General features: G+C 38.2%; 2 protein-coding genes across 3 annotated transcripts; both read right to left on the bottom strand.

The window, feature by feature from the left end:
* Positions 1-662: 662 nt before the first annotated feature.
* On the bottom strand, positions 663-6,429 carry LOC105060265 (glutathione S-transferase U25). 2 transcript variants are annotated; one of them, XM_073251616.1, is made up of 3 exons: positions 5,999-6,429; positions 1,517-4,455; positions 663-1,418 (listed from the first exon to the last, which is right to left on the bottom strand). In XM_073251616.1, the coding sequence occupies exons 1-2, from the start codon at positions 6,314-6,316 to the stop codon at positions 4,111-4,113; spliced, it is 663 nt and encodes a 220-aa protein (XP_073107717.1). In that variant the 5' UTR covers positions 6,317-6,429; the 3' UTR covers positions 663-1,418; positions 1,517-4,110. The 2 variants fall into 2 exon arrangements, with proteins under 2 accessions (XP_073107717.1, XP_073107716.1); XM_073251615.1 differs by having other exon boundaries at positions 2,417-4,455.
* Positions 6,430-16,819: 10,390 nt separating this feature from the next.
* On the bottom strand, positions 16,820-20,160 carry LOC105037647 (glutathione S-transferase U25-like). Its single transcript, XM_073251614.1, has 2 exons — positions 19,740-20,160; positions 16,820-18,184 (listed from the first exon to the last, which is right to left on the bottom strand). Exons 1-2 carry the CDS (start codon positions 20,055-20,057, stop codon positions 17,840-17,842), a joined length of 663 nt encoding a protein of 220 aa, XP_073107715.1. The 5' UTR covers positions 20,058-20,160; the 3' UTR covers positions 16,820-17,839.
* Between the last annotated feature and the right edge of the window lie 4,934 nt (positions 20,161-25,094).

Genomic DNA, 25,094 nt, shown 5'->3' with positions numbered 1-25,094 from the left:
CTGACTCTGAGTATAGAAGCAACCTCATTTTCTCCAACTTCAAATGCCTTGCAAAGTGGATATATATAGAGTATTTTGGTTCAAACCAATATAATGCCTTTAAAATACTTCTGCTGGATAAATAACTCAGACCATGTCACTGAGAGGGCTTATATAGTTATATTTGTAAAGGTGATCAAGGTTGAATGATACAAAGGTAAAAGAATTTTTCTAGTAACAGGTGCTGGCTTTCTCCTTTGCATGCTGAGTCATGACCAAATGTACTTCATGTTGCAATTTCTTTTAGAACTCCCCACTTATTATCTCTGTACATAATGTGACCCCTCTCATAAAATTACAATTTGAATAGCAAGCTGCTTCCTTGCAAACTTACTTAAAGAGAAAAACTTACTTGATCAGTAGAGATGAAAGAATGGCTTAGTTCAGTGTTCTACTGCATAAGGTCAGCATCAAATTTGTCCTGCAGCATAACTGGATAAAATTCACTGGCCAATAGTAAATGGTGATGAAGTCATTTTAACAGAATGTGCATTGCTCTCAACAGAGGATTTAATCCCTCAAACAGTAGATAGCAATTACAAATGAAAAATCACACCATACTTTCCTCCATGTCCTTTCCAATGAATTTTAAGTTAAGGTGAACTGAGTTTGGTTATTTTTCAGAGAAGCTACAAGGCCCAAGACGTTTTATGGTATATGCAAGAAAGTGACCAAAAATGCTAAAAATTGAATTCCACTAAGCATAGAGTGGTGAGATGAACATCAAATGGTGCTCCCTGGGTAATCCAGGATCAGTTGGATTTGCGGGGATTGTTAGTGTGTGCATGCTCGCGTGCTCATCTGTATATGCGAACATATATGTGCGTGTTGTCTGTGTGTATAATGCACCAGTTGAATTGAATGACCTCAATGAAGATGGTATCAGATCATTAAAGTTCAGGCAAACATTGGAAGAAATGATCAGAATACTATATTAGGGATACGCAACATGGCAGATTCTATAACATGTTGAGAGATATCATTTATATGTCTGTGTTGCCAATGGTGCTTTGCTAAACTTGAATGAAGAATTCTATATTACCATGGATACTGAAATTTCAGCAAGGGTTTGAAGGGATTTGCAAGTCAATTAAGGGCCTGTCACATGGTGATGCATTGATGCAAAATAGTACAATTTTCAAAACCAAAGACATCTCCTCAACCATGTTCTTTGAATTCAAATGCAGCCTGCAACCAATGATCTTAGAAGATGGTGTTAGGTTCTGCATTGACCTCCTCACCCAATTGAGCAGATCCCCTCCAAAGCTCCTTGCTCCATTGACTGAATTGGAGGTTGTCCAGTACTGATCAGTTCCAATGGAACAACACCAAAATATAGATGTCTCATTTCTCAGTAACTTTCATCATGACAACATATTCTGGATCAAATATGAGATATGGACAATGTTAGTGCAAGCATGAGCTGGATCATGTATAAGATATGGACAACATAGGCAATTAAAAGGACAAGCTTTACCATATAAGACCTGTCACTAGTTATTCAAGAATCATAGTTCTGAATAGGAGGATTATAAGCATCGACGTTTCTGCTGCTAATGGGGCTTTCATTAAAGGATAGTACACCAATTGGTGTCTATTGATATCATATTAAGCTCCATATTAGTTCATGAAGCTGGCTGCACACTATACTCAAGTAAGCAAGATCCTGGCTGTGGCAAGAAATCAACCATTTTGGATCTGAAGTTTTTAGAAAAAAAATTAGAAGAAAAATCTTCTAGATTAAGCAGAAACTTCCCATAGATGTTCCACGGACTCATAAAGGGATCTTATGGTTGGGGAAATTATCATTCTCACCTTCAAGACGTCAAGTAACAGAACTAGGATACTGCAGAATGACACTATACATATATCTGCGTCTTACCTGAAAAATAGTTAGAGCATCGAATGCAAATGAAGTAGATCTAATCTGATAATGTGATACAATAGACATCTGGAAAGAGTCTTGAGATCCTCAACTTCTAGTTCGAGATTTCACTTTTGATGAATCCTAAAATTTAAACGAATATAACAATTCTAAAATATGATTGAGAATGAGTCATATTTTAGTAACAGCAAAAAGTTGTAGCTCCATGCGCTCAGTGAAAATTCAGTGATGTGTAAATCAACTATTTACTAACCAACCAAATATCAGCCACTTTTGCTCTTTATATATCCATTTTCAAACTATAGGCCAACACATACCTTATTATCAGACCTAGATATCTATGAATGTTAACTGAAACACATCTCAACTTGCTACTATATTGAAACAGGAAGCATACCTTTAACAAGTACTTCCTAATGTTATTTTCTCTTCAGATGCTTCCTAAAAGCATATGTCTCAAAAAAAGGAAAACACGGTCGCAAATGAACTAACCTTCATCTATTTGATCCTCCAGCAATATGCTTTAGCTGGGCAACATAGATGTATATGAACCAGAAACTGCAGACATGGTCCTGGAGTGTGCAATGTGACATTTTGCCAAGCCGAAGTCTCTTACATGAGCTTCTATTTTTTCATCAAGTGGAATATAGTTTGACTTTACATCGCGATGTATAATTTGAGGTTTACAGTTGCAGTGAAGATAGCGCAAGCTTTCCTCAGTTCTGAGAGCAATCCTACAACAAGCATGGCAATCAAGCAGAAGTGTTCCTGTTACCATGAAGCAGTTCACCTGGTCTAAAATTTGCCATAAACAATGTAAGCATAGAGTCTTGGTGGTAGCAAAACCAAAGAACTTGACAATGTTGCAGTGCAAGCATTTCCAAGGCTGGATCTCTCAGCACAAAAATTGCTGCCAACACTAGAACAATCTCATTTGGGATTTCAGCTTCTTGTTTGCAATTATGAACCCATCTGGTGTGATAGCCCTGCAGGCATCCCTTCCTATAGCACTACAATCTGATAAAATTTCTGCAGCTTTAAGAAGTTCTTGATATGTGGTACACTCCATGGGAAAATAGTGAGGACCAGACATGCCATGTTTATGATCTTCACATGGAACAACATTAGGTATGCGACACTTTAAAGACCAACAAAACCCCACCGTCCTGAACATGGAGATTAATCCCACAATTGCAGCAGCAATGCTCACTATTTTCTCCGCGAGGTTTCCTTTCTTGCCCAACCTGATTCTGCCGTGTCGGATAGTGAAGGTGTAGGCTGGCAAGCTTTAGTACTTAATTCTATACAATCCATCATTTCCTAGAAAGTTGCTATCATCCATTCTTCTGAACAAAGGAGGTCAGGCAATGACCCAACAAAGTTGTTATATGAGATATTGCAAACTAGGAGGCTGGAAAGCTTGCTGAATGATGATGGTACTTCACTATCTTTCTGGTTGTTGTTCAAGGAGAGGTTTTCCAACATTTGCAAGTCCCCAAGCTCGGTTGGTATCTCCCCAGAAAGCGCATTGTAGCTGGTGTTTTGAGCAATTTGCAAGGTTATAAGCCGGCCCAGTTCGACTGGTGTATGACCAGAGAAATCATTCCCTCTCTCTACAGCTCTGTGGGGATGGTCTTTTTAGGATGGTTATCAGATAGCTTCAACTATTACAAAATCACTGAGTCACCAAGTTCTTCTGGAGAAAATCCAGTGAACTGATTTCTGCTAAGATCAAGCCTATGGCACATGGAATTCCGTACTGGGCCGAACCGCCCAATACCGCTCAGACCGATGGTGTACTGGTATGCCGAACCACCATGTAGACATACCGTACTATTCCGCATACTAACACTAAGTGAAATTTCATCAAAGTCCAATGCCAAGATAGTGAACCTTGCTATGGAGCTTTGTACATTTTGTCAGCACACAACTACATAGCTCCTGAAAGTTGGTTAGAGGAGATATATTGAAGCACAAAACTATTTATGAGAAAGAAATTACAAAAACTGTATGACAAGAAAAGAAAATACATGGGATTTTTTTTTTTTGTTTTTTGAGAACAATGAGTGGGGATGCACAAAGGGCGTGCATTGCTTACGTAGATACTAATATTAATAATGATTACTATTATTAATCTCATATATTCTGCCTTTATTCTATCTTCCTCACACCACTCCCTGTCTCCACTATTCCATGTTCCAGATCCTTTTTATGGAGCACAAATATTCATAGATCTTCTCAGGCTCTGGGATGTTCTTTGAGACACTCTCTCTTTCCACGCACCTCTTCTTCCAAGCCGTGAGCCTGGGGCATTCCTCCTCTATGCTAAAATTGGCAGATTTCTCATAGGCATAGAACCAAGATGCAAAGGAAACGAAAACGACATCCATGTACCCAAAAGTTTCACCTCCAAAGAAGGGATTCTCTGCCAACTCATCTTCCAACAGCTTCAATTGTGTAATAAATTCGTTCTTTGCTGCCACTTGAGCCTCTCCTTTGACCCTCCATGTCAAACTGCCAGATGCATCTATCTGTGCACATGAAAAAGAAAATATGATTAAAGGTCAAAACCTTTAGATGTACATCATGAGTAAATCATGAAATTGCTTCAATTGGCCTGAGAGCCTCGATATAATTCTTTTTCTTGGAAATTGTGTTTTTGGGTTCAATAAGATGAGCATGATCTCAACCAGATTTCTCTTGGTTGTAATGTTTGCAAGCTTGCAATTCTGCAAAACTCTATCCAGTATTGACTCAATACATGTTAGCATTCCCTAAGAATTGCATCCATATATTAACTTGTTCGTTGTGGATTGAATAGTTTTCTGAGAAAATTGGACAAGGCTTTTCATTCATTGAAAATGAAGTATAAATATTGGTTCCAGTGAGAGGGAACCCAACTTATAAATATCGGTGTAAAGCACCACCCAGAAATCTATCCATCTACTTTTCTCCCACTCTCCTCCTCATTCTCTCTTGGGTTCCCATCCTCAGCCCACGATTTTGAGGAAGGGAACGTTAGGAGAGGTTTATAATAGCCTCTTCTCCGACCATCGATGCTGACAATGGTGATCTGGCATCTAAGAACTCCGATGATGCAGCTAGTAAAGCGAGGAAGTGGTATGAGGTAAGCTTTCGCATCTTCTCTGTTACTTGTAAACACAAAATCCATGAGTTAGCTAGCTTTGCTATGACCAACATATATCTTGTTTAAACAATTTCAGAAATAACTGCTATAAACCAAAGTCATCTTTTGTTCCATATATCATCAAGTTACAAGGATATAAAGTTGGATTTTGAACAACAAGATTATCAGGTCAGATAATTAAGATATTAATGTTGTTGCATGTCATTATTGTTAGAACAGTATATTTCATTTTTTAAAAAATAAAACCCCATTTTTTCCGTCTCATACAAATGTTAGAAATTATAAACGAAATTAAATACAAGTCTCGTTATTAGCAATGGCCTTTTAGTATTTCTATGAAATTTACTTAGAATTTATATATATATATATATGAAACCAAAGTGTCACATTAAATATGGCTTTTAGTATTTTATGTAGAAGGTAGTTGAAAGATTGTAAAATGCTCCATATAAAGAGACGTACTTGAGCCATTTTCAATCAAAAGAGTTTAATTAAGAAATTCCAAACAAAGTTAAAATTTTCTTCTTCTATTAGATCCGCTCTCCCCATATTTTGAGAGATATACTACCAATTCTTCTCTCCTCTTCTATCCACCTTTATAATAAATTCTTTCTTTCCTTTCACTTCATAATGAGTATGTAGTTGTTAAATCACTTCGAACAAAGTTATTGGAAATGCTATTATACAATAAGTATGTAGCTGTCCTTCGAGCTGAAGTACGCAATTGTATAATCTATAGCTATATGGATTAATAGCTAACACTTGATATGAGAACAAACTTAAAAGAAAAATTCATATCGGTCTCTAGTAGAGAACATACACAGAGAGAGAGAGAGAGAGAGAGAGAGACAGAGAGTGAGAGAGAGAGAGAGTAGAGAACACAACACACACACACAGAGATAGAGAGAGAGAGAAGCTGGTCTTACCTTTTTCTCAAAGAAGTCTGCCCAAAACCTCACGTTTGCTCGTTGCTGAGGATCTTTGGGCAGCAGCGGGCATCTGTCGCTCCACACCTCGTCAATGTATTGGAGAATGATGAGAGACTCGCAAACTGGCTTTCCATTGTGGATCAGAACCGGGATTTTCTTGTGAACTGGATTGGAGTTGAGGAGAAGAGGGCTCTTGTCCCACAAGTTCTCTTCCTTGTGTTGGTACGCCACTCCTTTCTCAGCCAAAGCAATTCTCACCCTAAGCGCATAAGGACTGGTCCAGAAATCAAGTAGCACAACCTCATCCTGGGCCATTGGAGTGGAAGGAAAGGAAAGAGTGTATGGAAGAACACCAGGAATGTCTCAGCTTCTTATTTCTGCTGTTCTACTTCTTGGACAAGATGGCATTTGGTCCACGGCATGGCTGCATAAAAAATTCGGTTGGTTTAGATTCCCAGCCGCCAACCTTCTGAAGTACGTCATGGCTTAGATAAGATGGATCCCTTTTCTGAAAATAGAATAGAGGACTGTAGGAGCAGTTGAGTGGATGCGCATTTCTGACCTAAATTCAAACAATAAAGCAGGTATGACAGCAGATTTTTTCTGACTAGCATGAAAGAGTTGGTGGTAGTGATGGACTTAGGAGGGGGTAGGAAGAAATTCTATTGTAGAGAAAGAGTAAGAATAGAGGATAGGAAGATTTGAATTCTAAAAACTTTATTTGATTTCAAGAAAAAGATTACAAGATATATTTGAAGGAAAAATCGACTTTTTCCTTGTAGCATCTTCCAGATCTAATGAGATCTGGGGTGGAATATTTCAAAAAAAATTATCCTACGATATTTCAGATCTAAGATCTATTAGATCTAATTCCTATTATCTGATATTAAATCTAAAATTAAATCTAAAATCATGAGGAATAGAGAAATACCTCTAGGGCAACTAGATTACCCTGTAGATGATCGCAGCAATGCCTGAGGTTCTAAAATAGCCACGCAGTCGCCTGGCTTCTACCGGCATCCACTTGAGCAGGATCTGGATCGTCTTTTCCTCGCAAATCTTTGCTCCAAAAATCAGATGTGGATCTGATCTGCAAGATCTTCAAAAGATCTTCTGAAGCTGGAGCAGCAGCTTCTCGATAAATCTCTGCATCCTTCTAATCAAAAAGCCACCACGCCTTGGACAAACACCAGATGGACGCCCAACCTCTTGGATGTGAAGAGAGGAGGGAGAGGAGCAGAGGGGGGGTGGAGAAGTGGAGAGGATTCAGATTTTTGCTGGTTATTGAGCAGAGTCTCTAAACTCTAGGCGCAGACAGGGTTTAAATAGACCCTGCTGCGCCATGCAGTGCCACATCATTTGATCAATCAAAAAATTTTAATTAATTCTAAAAAAATTTTGATTGATGAAGTGATGTCATCTGATCATATCAAATAAGAATCTCTACAATCCCTCCTACTGTTGGCGCCAACACTGGATAAGCACAGTGAGATTGGCACCCCCCAGTCCAAGTTGATCAAGGGATCAGAGTCCTCATCTCATGGGACTCTATCCTTATCCACTTGAGGTGCATGCCCAATCTGAATATGGCACCCACTTTGAGGCCCAATTTAGCAGGTGGACACTCCACAAAAAATCTCCAATGACCTCTTGCCAAGTGGCCTTCAGTCCAAGGTCCATGGGTCAACGTTTGACCAATGTTCTAAAATGAAAATGACAGGTGACAGAAATTAGCAGGTGTTGTCTTAAATTCATCTCATGAATTAAGACAAGTCCTTTCTGAGCTGGACTGGCTCCAGTCAGACTGTGAGAAACCTTCTCAAGGTTCTTTGGATGAGTCAAATCATATTTGACTCAGTCGAGATAGAAAAGATTATACGAGGAGAAAGTTAGGCTCAATCATATGCTAGCACGATTTCTTTTAACCTAATTGGATCTAATCCAAATCAATCGAACTGGACTAGCTCAATTGATGACATCCAGATCCTAACTCTTGTTTGTGTGATCCAGTTAGGTTCATTTCCGTATGGTAATGAGACATGTCGTGATCTCATCATCGACATCATCGAAACTCCTTTCGATGGACCAGAACTCTTCTGATTCAGACAATTAGAATGATCGATCATCAAGATCATTCTAATTACTCTCAAAATTCATCAGTGACATCTAGCAGTATATGGTAGCAACTCATCAGAAATGAAGATGAATCTCTCGATGCAGCTACCTGTGTGATTGAGTTCCTCTATCATGAGTTCTGATTGAATTAGGGTTAAGGTGAATTTGTCAAACCCAACATCAGTCATATGAATCAATCGATCGATCCAAGTCCGATGTGAAACCTTAACGAAAAACTCTTTTCCATTATTTCATTCTGCCATGGCCATGGGCTTAAGGACTCAATCTTTCGATCATCATAGGACTACTCCTCTTATTTACCGAGGTTGATAGATCCCATCTTGGTGTAATCTGATTCCTACAATGAATATGCTACAGCCAACATACACCTCAGGATTTTGAATGGTTAGGAGATCGAGTTATGGTGTAGTCAAACTATAACACACTCAAGGTGAACTGTCGATGTACCTCAGGTCAAAGAACTAGACACACAGCTGCAGCATCGAGCTAGTCATCGACGAGAAGGTAGACTTCCTTATGACTGCTCGAGATGGTCACGCTCAGTACTCTCATTCTCAATAAATACCTGTACTCTCGCTCTGGTGTCTCCACACTGTAGACTCAAGACACATCTACCCTAAGAAAGCGATCGTACATCAACTTTCTAGATCGATCACCATCCTCATGATGATCCTATGGTCAGGAGCTGTTTATGAGTTAATAATGACGTACATATAAATCTCTCAACTCATCTTGAATAAAAGTACCATCCTGATGAGTATGAGTCATCCGGTAAAACTCCACTTATCCGGATTCCCTCCCATGCTCATCCACCTACACAAATAATTTCAATTTTAAGCAAACAGTTATAATAATTTAAAAAAATATATGAGTATCATGATACAGACATGGTCCACGATACATAATGATATTAGTTATATAAATATTTCAACATAAAAATTAAAAGTTAATTATGAAAGTTTAAGGAATATACAAACTCCTGTCGGAGTCGTGCATAACTCTTCGACCCCGATGTATGAGGAACAGACTGAGCTGCTCGTGCAGCTCTACCAATAGCAGAATAAGTCTGTAAAATAAAGTAAAGAACTTGTTATATATATAATATATAATAAAAATCAATATTTTTATAAAATATTTAGAAAAAAAAGATAATAAGCAGATAATATACCTGTGCCCTTTCGGAGAACCAATAATGAACCAACTCCATCCACTGATGAGGGGGTACATCAGGAGGACAATTCCTAGCAACCTCCTCCTCTGTCATACCCTGTCTCATATAGTCCTTCTTCAATTGTGCTCTATATTCTTTCCATTTGCGGTTGAGAGACTTCATTACAAAATCATGAGTGGATGGAGGGAGAACAAACTTGCTCTATAAAAAAAAAATTAAATGAAATAAATTATATAAATGATTAACAATTAATATACAGTATGAACATCAATTCATTACCTCTATAACTCGGAGGAGCTCAACTTTGTACGTTGGAAGCATGTCATTCCATTTTGCATAGCCCAACGGACATAGCTGAGGCCTCCGAGCAACAGTCCCCAAAAATGAAGTCAATAAGCAGGCAGCTTTCTTAATTGGCTGACCTAGCTGATTGCACTCCACAACAATCCTCTCGCCCTCACGCATCTGCCACACATCTCGTACTACTGTGGGTCCACGTCTGGGGCATACTCTTCCGGATCTGTCTGCAAAAAATACATAAAAGTAACTATATCATAAATATACATAAAATGAAATAAAAAAAAAATTACATGAAAGACAATATATACCCTGCACGTGTATCTCATCATCTGGCTGATGAACAGGAGGATCGTGCTGTACTGATGATGAAGGACAGGGCTCAGAATGCTGTGCAGCTGAACTGGCCTCAGACTGCTGTGCTGAAGAAGACGTACCGACCTCTGTCTGTGAAAACTGGAACTGCACACCAGCATATCGTCCCCTGCGATGCATGATGTCACCTAGCATTTATATAAATAAAAGGTAGAATCAGTTAATATATGGAGTAAAATAACACAATAATTAATGTAAAATATATACATCATAAATAATTATTACCAGTAACAATCAAGCAGTAGTATTTTCTTCGAATTTTGTTCTATCCAATGTCGTCGTAGGATTTAAATCATCAGCTGGCATAAAATTGTAGGGCATACATTATGTATAAGTGTCATCGTCATCATCCTCCACTTGGTTTCCCATATCATATAAGTCTCTAGGTTTTGTTTTGATGACAGTAAATCAATCTTTATCTTTTGCGTCTTGTACATAAAATACTTGACGAGCTTGAGATGAAAAAATGAATGGGTCATCCTTCAATAACACACCAGTGTGTATCAACCTTGAAAAATTTACAAGTGTAAATCCATTTGCATCTTGTTTCAAACCCCTTGGTGAGTTTATGTCTATCCAATCACATCTAAACAGTACTACTTTAAATTTTTCATAATAATTCAACTCATAGATATCTTTAAGTGCACCATAATAGGATTTTCCATCCGCTTCCACCATAACACCGCTATTCTATATTTTTCTAAATTTCTTCCGTTCTCTAGTATGAAATTTAAAGCCATTAATTATGAAACCGTTATATCTATTCACAATCTTGTTAGGTCCTCGAGCAAGAGCTATTAGTTCATCTGAATTATTTATCTCCATCATCTTTGATACCTAAAAAAAATGATATGACGAAGTGCTGTTGAGTTATCTGATATTAAATATGTATCAAAAATTAATATATCCCATAATTAAATATAAATCACACCTGATTTGAAAGTCACATAGGGAATAACTCGACCAACCATCGCTGTTCAATCCTTGCATTAGGACGAATGTTATGATTGGCTCGTCTCTGATAAATTAAAAATTCACTGCATAAAATATAAATATATCATTTAGAACATTATATCTAATATAAAATTTAAATTTTGATGTCATTCCTTAAATATACTAACCTGCGATGGTCAGATATTATGTCACTATGAAGTAACACATAACGATGTGCTTGTGCTAAAGATTTTTGATCAAGTACAATACTTTGAGCTCTTCCCAAGAATTTTCCAGCAGTTAAGAACTTATACAGTTCTGCATTCTCCACAAAGTCATTATGCCGTTGAGGTCGACTAAAAATAGTCTCTACACCTTGAAGATATCTTGAACAAAATGTCAAACATTCATCCGCAATATATGCTTCAGCAATCGAGCCTTCGGGATAGGCTCTATTTCGCACATAATCTTTAAGACGCATAAGATACCTTCAAGAATTAAATATTTATTAAAATATCAGTATGCTGTTGTTTCTAATAAAATTATCAAAAGATTTAAGGTTTGCAATAATACCTCTCAATAGGATACATCCATCTATAATGTACCAGTCCACCAACTTTAACTTCTGAAGCTAGGTGAATGAGCAGATGTACCATAATAGTGAAAAATTCAGGAAAAAAAATCTTTTCCATCTGGCAAAGTATAATTGCAATATCGGATTCTAACTGATCAAGTTCCCGAGGATCAATAACTTTGGAACATAATGCCTTAAAGAATGACGATAATCGAAGTACAATTGTAACAACTTATTTCGGCAATGACGATCTTAAAGCTATTGGAAAAATATCTTGCATCAATATGTGACCATCATGAGTTTTAAGATTTGAAAGTTTTCGATCCTTTAGATGCACACATCGTGAAATATTTGATGCATATCCATCGGGTACTTTGATACTTTTCAAAACTCCCAAAAAATTATTCTTTTCTCGAGCAGACATTGTGTAACATGCAGGAGGCACATAAATTCTATCATTAGCAAGCATTTTAGGATGAAGTTCCTGTCGGATACCCATTTCTTTTAAATCAAGACGTGCCTTCATGTTATCTTTGCTCTTTCCATCAAGGTTTAAAAATATTCCAAGTAAATTATCACAAACATTCTTCTCTATATGTATGACATCAAGATTGTGCCGAATAAGATTATGTTTCCAATAAGGTAAGTCAAAAAAAATACTTCATTTTTTTCATAAATATTTACTTGGCTGTTGTGTAGATGCTATCTGTGTGTCTTCCTCATTTTCATCTTCGAAATAATTGTCTGGATCTTGAAACACCTCTGCATCTATAGTACTGATACTGACTTCCTCTGGTAACCCTTCGTGCACTGAGCTTTCAACATCATCCCTTCCTCTTTTTTTAGAGGACTTTGAGTGCTTACCATAGCTGTAATTGATGCCATCCATTTATCTATGAACATCAGTTTCAGAAGGTGGAATAGGGGCACATCCCAATTCTATAGTACCATCAAATAAATCTTTCTGAAATCGAAATGGATGATTTGCTTCCAACCATCGACGATGTCCCATGTAACAAAATTTACCTCCATGTTTTAACCAAATTGAATGTGTTGAATCTCCACAACAAGGACATGCGACCCGTCCCTTTGTACTCCAGCAAGATAAATTGGCATATGCTGGAAAATCATTAATAGTCCAGAACAAAGCTGCCCGTAGTTTAAATGTTTGGCCGTTGGAAGCATCAAATGCATCAACACCCTCCCACAACTGTTTCAATTCCTCTATCAAAGGCTGTAGAAAAATATCAATATCATTGCCTGGACCCTTATCTCCTGGAATAACCATTGACAAGATAAGTGATGATTGTTTCATGCACATCCACGGTGGCAAATTGTAAGGTATCAAAATGACTGGCCAAGTGCTGTAGGTAGAACTCAGGGTCCGAAATGGATTGAAGCCATCAGAAGCTAAGCCAAACCTAACACTGCGAATATCAGAGGCAAAATTAGGATGCCTATCATCAAATGCTTTCCATTGAAGACTATCTGCTGGATGTCTCAATATTCCATCCTTTGTACGTCCTTCATGATGCCATCTCATTGATGAAGCTGTTTTTGATGATGCATAAATCCTTTTCAATCTAGGTATAAGAAGAAAATAACGCAATACCTTGGCCGATTTTTTTTTACTCCGCGTTGCATCCAATTCATTCAGTACATCGTCTCGATCTTCTTTTTGTGTTATCCATCTTGAAGATCCACATACATTGCATGACTCTTGATTAGCGTTTTCACTCCGATATAACATACAATCTTTCGGACAACTATGAATCTTTTCGTATCCAAGATCCAATTCTTTTACTACTTTCTTGGCTTCATAATATGATGGTGGTAAACGAGTGCTTTCTGAAAATGCATCTTTTAATAACTTGAGCAGCATGGTAAAACTCTTTCCAGACCATCCATTCAAATATTTTATATGAAATAAATGTACAAGAAAAGAAATCTTAGAAAATTTTGTACAACCCGGATATAATTCTTCGTCTGCATCTTTCATTAAGGTGTGATAACGAGCTGTCTCATCATTAGATGTATGTATGGGCTCCTCAACATGCATACGTTCCATATGCGTACATCCATCAAACATCCCAACTGTTTCTTGTATACTACTGGATTCTCCTAAATTTTGAACATCAAATCCAAAAGCATCTGTGATCAAACTCCTTATATCATCATCTCTTGCAGAATTGTCTTCTAGGCTAGTGGATCCAAAATGAGTCAGGGATTGGTTACATGATGATGGCAACATAGATTCTCCATGAAAAATCTAGTCGGTATAACCTCTTAAAAAACCATTCCATACCAAATGTTCTTCAACATTTTGTGGATCTAAAGAAGAACTATTTACACATTTCCGACATGGACATAAAATCTTTTCATTCAAACTACTTTTCTCTATACCAAATTTAATGAAGTCATGAACTCCATCTAAATATTCTTTACTATTCTTTGGTTTATTTATCCAACTTTTGTCTATTGTAGGATAAAAATGATCGAACTTGCAATTTATCTAAAAATAAAAAAAATTATACAATCTATATTAATACAATGAGTAAAAAATATCAGTCATTTCATAAAATCCAAAAAAATAACAGCTAGATAAAGTTTACATAGTAAATGCTTGCTATCATCAACTAATAGGTAAAGAAGATCCTATCTCATTCAGAAAATGCATTAATTCTATAGGTCAATTACAGAAATCAAATGATATGCAACAAGAGCCAAAAAAAATTTCGACAGTATTTTCCTTTAGTTCTTCCATATAGGAAGAACAAAAGAAAAATACCAACCAAAATTTTTTCCGAACCCTCAGCATACCATTTGATTATGGTAATGACCTATAGAATTACTCACATTTTCCAAACTGTCCATACTGGACAATCAATTGATCAATGTACATAATTCTTTTATCCATACAAAAATAAATAAATATACGGATACAATAGAATATGTACATTAATCAAAAGATGGGTCTATGTTTCTATGCAATGCAATTTTTTTTAAAATTAATTCATAATTAACTTGATTTAATACCTGATATTAACTTGGAGAGTAATGGAGAAAGAAACTTGGCCCAGCTTAATCCAGATACTTAGTCTTCATCAGTCACGAAGATAAGGATAACGTAGGCCACACGATATCAGGATCCAGCCACATAACGAGCACCACATGTCAGATAAGCAATCAATCAGGATTCATGAAACTATGAAATTATCCATTCATCAACCATGTAGCACAACCTTAATTAATTGTACTATATATTTTTGGGTGAACCTTAATTATCCAATTGTAAAAAAAAGCACAATCTAGCACAAATTTTGATATTTGATTTGTTAGAACACCATTGGATGTCAAATTCAGGCAAAATAGTTTCCATCTTACAGTTTCACTATTTGGTTTTGAAATCAAAAAAGAATCTTTCATTAAATGTTGCATTAAAAACCACCAAATTATGTAATCTCAAATATTTGAAAAAAAAAGAGAAATAATAATTATCACACTCATGTCCATAACTCTGCATAAATGATAGCTTGTAATTAAACTAAATTTGAGTGACAACTGAAAACATATTAAAAAAATTTTAACAAATATTTAATGCTACCTGTATGAAGAATAAAAATAGCCCATATGAAATTTTTGTTATATAACAATAGCTTGAAATTGCAATCTAAAATGAAATACTCCTATTATGACCCTTAAACAAAATAATGAACTTCATTTTTATATGATGCATCATTGATCAATTTTGCTTTGATCTAGTAACTGCTCCTACAATGATGATTATTACTAAAACATTTCCTCATGGAACTATACATATATTTTTACTAGAAGGTAAAGCCATTACATATAAATAAGGAAGATTAAGCCTTAGCAAGTAATGGCAATTCTAATTGTGATTCTAGTTTGCATAATATGCCATTGAATTATTCGTACCTTCTTGGAAAACAATTTATTTTAGATTGTGTATCAAATGGACTATATAGTCAAAACAAGCACCTTTATATATCTTCTGCTCTTAGTCATCAATAAAATAAAATGTCAAGCATATGAAGCATCAAAAGATTACCCGACCCGACAACAGTGTTGATCAAATAAAATGTCTTATAACGATCAGCAAACTAGTTGTGTTTTTTTTTTTTTTTTGGTACAAGAGAGGGGCAAAACCCAAGGAAACAAAAAAAAATTGCTGACAATAAACAAGTGCCTAAGAAATGGAGTGCCAGCAAAATCAGTGAGAACAACATGATGGATAGACTGCGGAAGCAGGGACGTTGAGCCAAACTCCCGAGGACAGTGAAGAATTGCAAGACGGTCCACCGGCTGGTTAGCTTCAAGTAGAATATGAGAGACTTTAAAGGCATCCAATATCGAACAGCATTGAACAATATCAGACAACAGAGGCAGGGTGGGAGTGTTGTTCATGTGAAAATATCGTTTGTTTTGGTGCGTCTTAATCCAATTTATGACATTCGAAAAGTCACCCTCCAACCAACCGGAAATAAAGAAACCCCTCCGCTCCACTCTCTCTTAGGTGTTCGCCTTCCCCTCAACGAAACCTAAGAAACCCCTCACACAAACCCCAACCGAAACCTAAGAACTCCCCCTCTCCCTCTCTCAGGTGTTCTCCTTCCCATCAGATCTCTGAAAAGAAGAATGAATGAAAAGAAAAACAAGTGAAATGGGGAAAACATTTTACCTTTCAAAATTTCTGTGGAGCGGCCGAGCAGACTTTGTTTCCCTTCGATTTTCCTCTAGTATTTAGATTCTTCAGGAGTCGGATGGGAGGCTTGGGGTGGCCGAATGGCGAAGTGGGATGGTGGAAAGCTTGGAGCAGCCGAACAGGGAAGGAGGAGGAGGAGGGCCGGTCGGGTGGCGAACGGCGTATGGCTTCGACCGCACGGGCGCGGCGTCGACGAACGCGGCAGCAGAGGAGAGCGGCGGACGGAGGTGAGGCGTGGACGGCGGGTGCGCGTGGACGGTGGGTGCGGTGCCGGCGGCGGAGATGGGCCGGGGTCGGCGGAGGAACGGGTGGAAATTAAAGGGGCGGCGGTAGATAGATTAGGGCACGGGAGGAGGAGTGTATTAAACGAACCTATCGACGCTTTTTAGCGTCGTTAAAAAGCGTCGGTATTTTCTTTATTTAACGACGCTTTTGCTAAAAGCGTCGGCGTTGACACGCTCAAATTTTACGACGCTTTTAAGCGTCGTTAACAAACGACGCTTTTTAAAAGCGTCGGCAGGTCTACGCAACCTGCCGATGCTTTCCAAAAGTGTCAGCAAAAAAAAGTCGGTAATTACATATTTTTTTGTAGTGCGTCCTGAACAAGGAGATTAATCCCACAATTGCAGCAGCAATGCTAACTATTTTCTCCGCGAGGTTTCCTTTCTTGCCTAACCTGATTCTGCCGTGTCGGATAGTGAAGGTGTAGGCTGGCAAGCTTTAGTACTTAATTCTATACAATCCATCATTTCCTAGAAAGTTGCTATCATCCATTCTTCTGAACAAAGGAGATCAGGCAATGACACAACAAAGTTGTTATATGAGATATTGCAAACTAGGAGGCTGGAAAGCTTGCTGAATGATGATGGTACTTCACTATCTTTCTGGTTGTTGTTCAAGGAGAGGTTTTCCAACATTTGCAAGTCACCAAGCTCGGTTGGTATCTCCCCAGAAAGCGCATTGTAGCTGGTGTTTTGAGCAATTTGCAAGGTTATAAGCCGGCCCAGTTCGACTGGTGTATGACCAGAGAAATCATTCCCTCTCTCTACAGCTCTGTAGGGATGGTCTTTTTAGGATGGTTATCAGATAGCTTCAACTATTACAAAATCACTGAGCCTCCAAGTTCTTCTGGAGAAAATCCAGTGAACTGATTTCTGCTAAGATCACGTCTATGGCACATGGAATTCTATACTGGGCCGAACCGCCTAGTACCGCCCATACCGATGGTGTACTGGTATGCCGAACCATCATGTACTGATACAGACATACCGTACCATTCCGCATACTAACACTAAGTGAAATTTCATCAAAGTCTAATGCCAAGATAGTGAACCTTGCTATGGAGCTTTGTACATTTTGTCAGCACACAACTACGTAGCTCCTGAAAGTTGGTTAGAGGAGATATATTGAAGCACAAAACTATTTATGAGAAAGAAATTACAAAAACTATATGACAAGAAAAGAAAATACATGGGATTTTTTTTTTTTGTTTTTTTTTCAGAACAATGAGTGGGGATGCACAAAGGGCGTGCATTGCTTACGTAGATACTAATATTAATAATGATTACTATTATTAATCTCATATATTCTGCCTTTATTCTATCTTCCTCACACCACTCCCTGTCTCCACTATTCCATGTTCCAGTTCCTTTTTATGGAGCACAAATATTCATAGATCTTCTCAGGCTCTGGGATGTTCTTTGAGACACTCTCTCTTTCCATGCACCTCTTCTTCCAAGCCGTGAGCCTGGGGCATTCCTCCTCTATGCTAAAATTGGCAGATTTCTCATAGGCATAGAACCAAGATGCAAAGGAAACGAAAACGACATCCATGTACCCAAAAGTTTCACCTCCAAAGAAGGGATTCTCTGCCAACTCATCTTCCAACAGCTTCAATTGTGTAATAAATTCATTCTTTGCTGCCACTTGAGCCTCTCCTTTGACCCTCCATGTCAAACTGCCAGATGCATCTATCTGTGCACATGAAAAAGAAAATATGATTAAAGCTCAAAACCTTTAGATGTACATCATGAGTAAATCATGAAATTGCTTCAATTGGCCTGAGAGCCTCGATATAATTCTTTTTCTTGAAAATTGTGTTTTTGGGTTCAATAAGATGAGCATGATCTCAACCAGATTTCTCTTGGTTGTAATGTTTGCAAGCTTGCAATTCTGCAAAACTCTATCCAGTATTGACTCAATACATGTTAGCATTCCCTAAGAATTGCATTCATATATTAACTTGTTCATTGTGGATTGAATAGTTTTCTGAGAAAATTGGACAAGGCTTTTCATTCATTGAAAATGAAGTATAAATATTGGTTCCAGTGAGAGGGAACCCAACTTATAAATATCGGTGTAAAGCACCACCCAGAAATCTATCCATCTATTTTTCTCCCACTCTCCTCCTCATTCTCTCTTGGGTTCCCATCCTCAGCCCACGATTTTGAGGAAGGGAACGTTAGGAGAGGTTTATAATAGCCTCTTCTCCGACCATCGATGCTGACAATGGTGATCTGGCATCTAAGAACTCCGATGATGCAGCTAGTAAAGCGAGGAAGTGGTATGAGGTAAGCTTTCGCATCTTCTCTGTTACTTGTAAACACAAAATCCATGAGTTAGCTAGCTTTGCTATGACCAACATATATCTTGTTTAAACAATTTCAGAAATAACTGCTATAAACCAAAGTCATCTTTTGTTCCATATATCATCAAGTTACAAGGATATAAAGTTGGATTTTGAACAACAAGATTATCAGGTCAGATAATTAAGATATTAATGTTGTTGCATGTCATTATTGTTAGAACAGTATATTTCATTTTTTAAAAAATAAAACCCCATTTTTTCCGTCTCATACAAATGTTAGAAATTATAAACGAAATTAAATACAAATCTCGTTATTAGCAATGGCCTTTTAGTATTTCTACGAAATTTACTTAGAATTTCTCTATATATATATATATGAAACCAAAGTGTCACATTAAATATGGCTTTTAGTATTTTATGTAGAAGGTAGTTGAAAGATTGTAAAATACTCCATATAAAGAGATGTACTTGAGCCATTTTGAATCAAAAGAGTTTAAGAAATTCCAAACAAAATTAAAATTTTCTTCTTCTATTAGATCCGCTCTCCCCATATTTTGAGAGAAATACTATCAATTCTTCTCTCCTCTTCTATCCACCTTTATAATAAATTCTTTCTTTCCTTTCACTTCATAATGAGTATGTAGTTGTTAAATCACTTCGAACAAAGTTATTGGAAATGCTATTATACAATAAGTATGTAGCTGTCCTTCGAGCTGAAGTACGCAATTGTATAATCTATAGCTATATGGATTAATAGCTAACACTTGATATGAGAACAAACTTAAAAGAAAAATTCATATCGGTGTCTCTGGTAGAGAACATACACACACACACAGAGAGAGAGAGAGAGAGAGAGAGAGAGACAGAGAGTGAGAGAGAGAGAGAGTAGAGAACACAACACACACACACACAGAGATAGAGAGAGAGAGAAGCTGGTCTTACCTTTTTCTCAAAGAAGTCTGCCCAAAACCTCACGTTTGCTCGTTGCTGAGGATCTTTGGGCAGCAGCGGGCATCTGTCGCTCCACACCTCGTCAATGTATTGGAGAATGATGAGAGACTCGCAAACTGGCTTTCCATTGTGGATCAGAACCGGGATTTTCTTGTGAACTGGATTGGAGTTGAGGAGAAGAGGGCTCTTGTCCCACAAGTTCTCTTCCTTGTGTTGGTACGCCACTCCTTTCTCAGCCAAAGCAATTCTCACCCTAAGCGCATAAGGACTGGTCCAGAAATCAAGTAGCACAACCTCATCCTGGGCCATTGGAGTGGAAGGAAAGGAAAGAGTGTATGGAAGAACACCAGGAATGTCTCAGCTTCTTATTTCTGCTGTTCTACTTCTTGGACAAGATGGCATTTGGTCCACGGCATGGCTGCATAAAAAATTCGGTTGGTTTAGATTCCCAGCCGCCAACCTTCTGAAGTACGTCATGGCTTAGATAAGATGGATCCTTTTTCTGAAAATAGAATAGCGGACTGTAGGAGCAGTTGAGTGGATGCGCATTTCTGACCTAAATTCAAACAATAAAGCAGGTATGACAGCAGATTTTTTCTGACTAGTATGAAAGAGTTGGTGGTAGTGATGGACTTAGGAGGGGGTAGGAAGAAATTCTATTGTAGAGAAAGAGTAAGAATAGAGGATAGGAAGATTTGAATTCTAAAAACTTTATTTGATTTCAAAAAAGGATTACAAGATATATTTGAAGGAAAAATCGGCTTTTTCCTTCTTCCAGATCTAATGAGATCTAGGGCAGAATATTTCAAAAAAAATTATCCTACGATATTTCAGATCTAAGATCTATTAGATCTAATTCCTATTATCTGATATTAAATCTAAAATTAAATCTAAAATCATGAGGAATAGAGAAATACCTCTAGGGCAACTAGATTACCCTGTAGATGATCACAGCAATGCCTGAGGTTCTAAAATAGCCACGCAGTCATCTGGCCTCTACCGGCATCCATTTGAGCAGGATCTGGATCATCTTTTCCTCGCGAATCTTTGCTCCAAAAATCAGATCTGACTCTGATCTGCAAGATCTTCAAAAGATCTTCTGAAGTTGGAGCAGCAGCTTCTCGACAAATCTCTGCAGCCTTCTAATCAAAAAGCCACCACGCCTTGGACAAACACCAGATGGACGCCCAACCTCTTGGATGTGAAGAGAGGAGGGAGAGGAGCAGAGGAGGTGTGGAGAAGTGGAGAGGATTCAGATTTTTGCTGGTTATTGAGCAGAGTCTTTAAACTCTAGGCGCAGACAGGGTTTAAATAGACCCTGCTGCGCCATGCAGTGCCACATCATTCGATCAATCAAAAAATTTTAATTAATTCTGAAAAAATTTTGATTGATGAAGTGATGTCATCTGATCATATCAGATAAGAATCTCTACAATCCCTCCTACTGTTGGCCTAATGGCTTCGATCTTCTGCTGGCCTAATGGCTTTGTCAGTGGGTCTGCCACATTATCTGTGGAGTCGACTCTCTTAATCTCGATATAACCTTTTTCAAGGTAATCACGGATCAGATGGAATTGCCGCTCGATATGCTTGGACTTCTGGTGAGATCTTGACTCCTTAGCTAGGGCTATGGCGCCATTATTATCACAGTAAAGAGGGATGGCATCCGATGACATCACTCTAAGCTCTGCAGCAAACTTCTTGTACCAGAATGCCTCCTTCACAGCTTTCGATGCAGCAATATACTCTGCCTCCATGGTGGAATCAGCAATCACCATCTGCTTAGAACTCTTCCAGCTAACTGCACCACCATTGCAAATGAACAGACTCTCAGATGTCGACTTTCGATCATCTATATCAGACATAAAGTCTGAGTCTGTAAATCCCTGAACCTGGAGTTCTCCATTCTCAAAGACTAGAAACATATCCTTAGTCCTTCTCAAGTACTTAAGGATATATTTTACAGAAGTCCAGTGCTCTTCGTCTGGATTCGATTGATATCTGCTTGTGACACTCACAGCATGGGCTATATCAGGTCGTGTACATAGCATGGCATACATGAGGCTCCCTATTGCGGAAGCATAAGGGATCTTGCTCATGCGTTCAATCTCCTCAGGTGTGCTAGGGCACATCTTCTTGGAGAGATGAATGCCATGTCTAAAAGGTACTAAACCTCTTTTGGAGTTTTCCATGCTAAACTTTTTTAGCACCTCCTCTATGTACATCTTTTGTGAAAGTCCCAGCATCCTATTTGGTCTATCTCTATAGACCTTAATACCCAGTATAAAGGATGTCTCTCCTAGATCTTTCATAGAGAACTCCTTAGACAATCATATTTTGATTGAGGTCAACATGAAAATATCATTCTCAATTAGGAGGATGTCATCTACGTACAGTACGAGGAAGACAATTGCACTCCCACTGACCTTCTTGAACACACATGGTTCCTCCTCGTTCTTGATGAAACCAAACATTTTGATCACATCATTGAAACGAGTATTCCAGCTCTGAGATGCTTGCTTAAGTCCATAAATGGACCTTTGCAGCTTGCAGATCTTGTGATCATCATCACTGGATGTGAAACCAAGCAGCTGTTCCATATAGATATCTTCCTCAAGATATCCATTTAAGAACATCGTTTTCACATCCATCTACCATATTTCATAATCGAAATAGGTTGCAACAGCAAGCAATGTGCGGATGGTTTTTAGCATGGCTACGGACGAAAAGGTATTCTAATAGTCAATGCCTTCGCGTTGACTATAACCTTTCACTACGAGCCTAGCATTGAATGTCTCCACATTTTCATTTGCACCTATCTTTCTCTTGAAGATCCATTTACACCTAATAGGTACAATACCTTCAGGTGGATCTACTAAGGTCCAGACTTGGTTTGAATACATTGAGTCAATTTCTGATCTCATTGCCTCTAACCATTTCTCGGAGTCGATATCTGATATCGCTTCGTCATAGGTCTTGGGGTCATCACCATGAGCCCCATTTTCTGTGAGGAATATTTTCTCTACTTCCTCTTGTATAGTACCTAAATACCTTTTAGGAGGATGAAAAACTCTAGTCGATCTATGAGGTGGAAGAGGTTGTATTAGAACTGGTTCTAATTGATTGGGTTCCTCAGGTTCTTTAGCTCGTTGCTCTTGGGAGACATTCTCCTTAAGCTTAATTATTCTTTCGATGCCACCATCTTGAATAAACTGTTTTTCAAGAAAAATAGCATGTCGATTTACAATCACATTGTGATCTTTCAGAATATAGAAATAGTATCCTAATGACTCTTTAGGATATCCTATGAACCGAGCTCTAAAAGATCTGAACTCTAACTTGTCCGCCTACTGTCTCTTGACATGAGCCGGACAACCCCAAATTCTGAGATGACTCAGACTTGACTTCTTACCATGCCATATCTCATACAGTGTGGTAGGAACGATTTTAGAGAGAATCCTATTCAATACATATATTGCCGTCATGAGACAATGTCCCCAAAGAAACTCAGGGAGGTCCGTGAAGCTCATCATGGAACGGACCATATCTAATAGGATCCGATTTCTCCGTTCTGAAATCTCATTGAGTTGTGGCATTCCAGGTGTAGTCCATTGAGAGACTATGCCATTATCCTTAAGATAGTCTAGAAACTCCCGACTAAGGTATTCGCCTCCTCGATCTGATCGAAGAACCTTAATGGGCTTTCCTGTTTGTTTTTCTACCTCATGTCATGAATTTTTTGAACTTTTCAAAGGCTTTAGACTTGTGTTTCATTAGAAACACATACCCGTACCTAGATATATCATCGATGAAGGTAATGAAGTAGACATAGTTGCCTCTAGCCGGCACATCAAATGGGCCGCACACATCTGTATGTACTAGGGCAAGTAGGTCTGGGGCCCTTTCCCTATGTCCTGTAAAAGGAAGCTTGGTCATTTTGCCTTGAAGGCATGATTCACAAACTAGATATGACTCGAAAGTCAACGGACTCAATAGTCTGAATTTCTCCAATTTGTTAACCTTGTCTTTCGTTATATGACCTAGCCTTAGGTGCCATAGATACCTATCATTTAGACTATCTCTAGGCCTTTTAATTCCTATGGCATTCACATTTTGCTCGATATGAAATACAGATACATCGATATATAGCTGATAGAGACCATTAATAAGAAAATTATTTACAACTTTATTATTTTCATAAAATATGTTACAATGGTTCTTATAAAACCTAATCACATAGCCTTCTTGTGCTAAACATGAAACAGAAATCAAATTCCTGCTTGCTGTAGGCACATAATAACAATCTCTAAGAACTAAATCTAATCCTAACGGTAATCACAGAGGATAGGTTCTCACGGTCACAGCAGCAACTCTTGCTCCGTTCCCGATGCGTAGGATCATATCCCCATCCCTCAGCCTCCTGCTCTCCTCAAGATCCTGCATAGAAGTGCACAAATGAGCACTAGAACCAGAGTCAAGTACCCCACAGGACGCAGAGAAAACTGTAAGATTAGATTCTATAATGAGCATTCCTCCAGAAGGACCATCCTTCTTGTTTTTCAGGGTGGCCAGGTACTGAGGACAGTTTCTCTTCCAATGGCCATCTAAATTGTAGTGAAAATATTTTTCCTTTTCAGTAGCCTTCTTCTTCGGTTCCATCTTCTTCTTCTCATCCACCTTCTACTTCTTCGCAGACTTCTTCTTCTTTCCAAAAGACTTTCTCTTGGAAGAAGTTCGCTCCACAGTAAGGACTGAGCCTTTTCAATCCTTCAAAGAAAGCTCGACCGTAACCAACATGTTCATTAACTCAACCAAGGTACACTGCATCTTATGCATATGAAAGTTCATGATGAACTGATCATATGCATCAGACAAGGACTGAAGGATCACATCAATCTGAAAATCCCTATCTAAGATGACACCGAGCTTCTCAAGCTCCTCAAGGTCCTTGATCATTGTCAAACAATGATCTTGGATTGACTGTCCATCACGCATTTTAGCCTTAAAAAGCCTTTGGTAGACTTGATACTTGGTTGCATGACTTTGTTCACCAAACAACTCTTATAGGTGAGCCAACATTTGGCAGATAGTCATAATGTTCTCATGCTGGCGCTGCAAGTCATCAGACATGGCATCCAACATGTAGTACCTGGCTTTATTATCGTCATCCGTCCACCTTTTCAGAGACGCTCTCTGTTCAGCAGTTGGACGTGCTAGTATGGCAGGTGGGTCTTGGTCCAAGACATGAGTCAGTTTCTCGAAACCCAGAATAATTCTGTAGTTCCTCAACCAATCCTTGAAATTAGGTCCAGTCATTCTGTGGGTGTCTAGTATTTTGTCAGGAGG

The sequence above is a fragment of the Elaeis guineensis genome, chromosome 2, assembly GCF_000442705.2.
Source record: "Elaeis guineensis isolate ETL-2024a chromosome 2, EG11, whole genome shotgun sequence".
NCBI classification, from domain to species: domain Eukaryota; kingdom Viridiplantae; phylum Streptophyta; class Magnoliopsida; order Arecales; family Arecaceae; genus Elaeis; species Elaeis guineensis.
The sequence above is the reverse complement of the archived record's forward strand: the minus strand, read 5'-3'. Positions and strand labels throughout refer to the sequence as shown.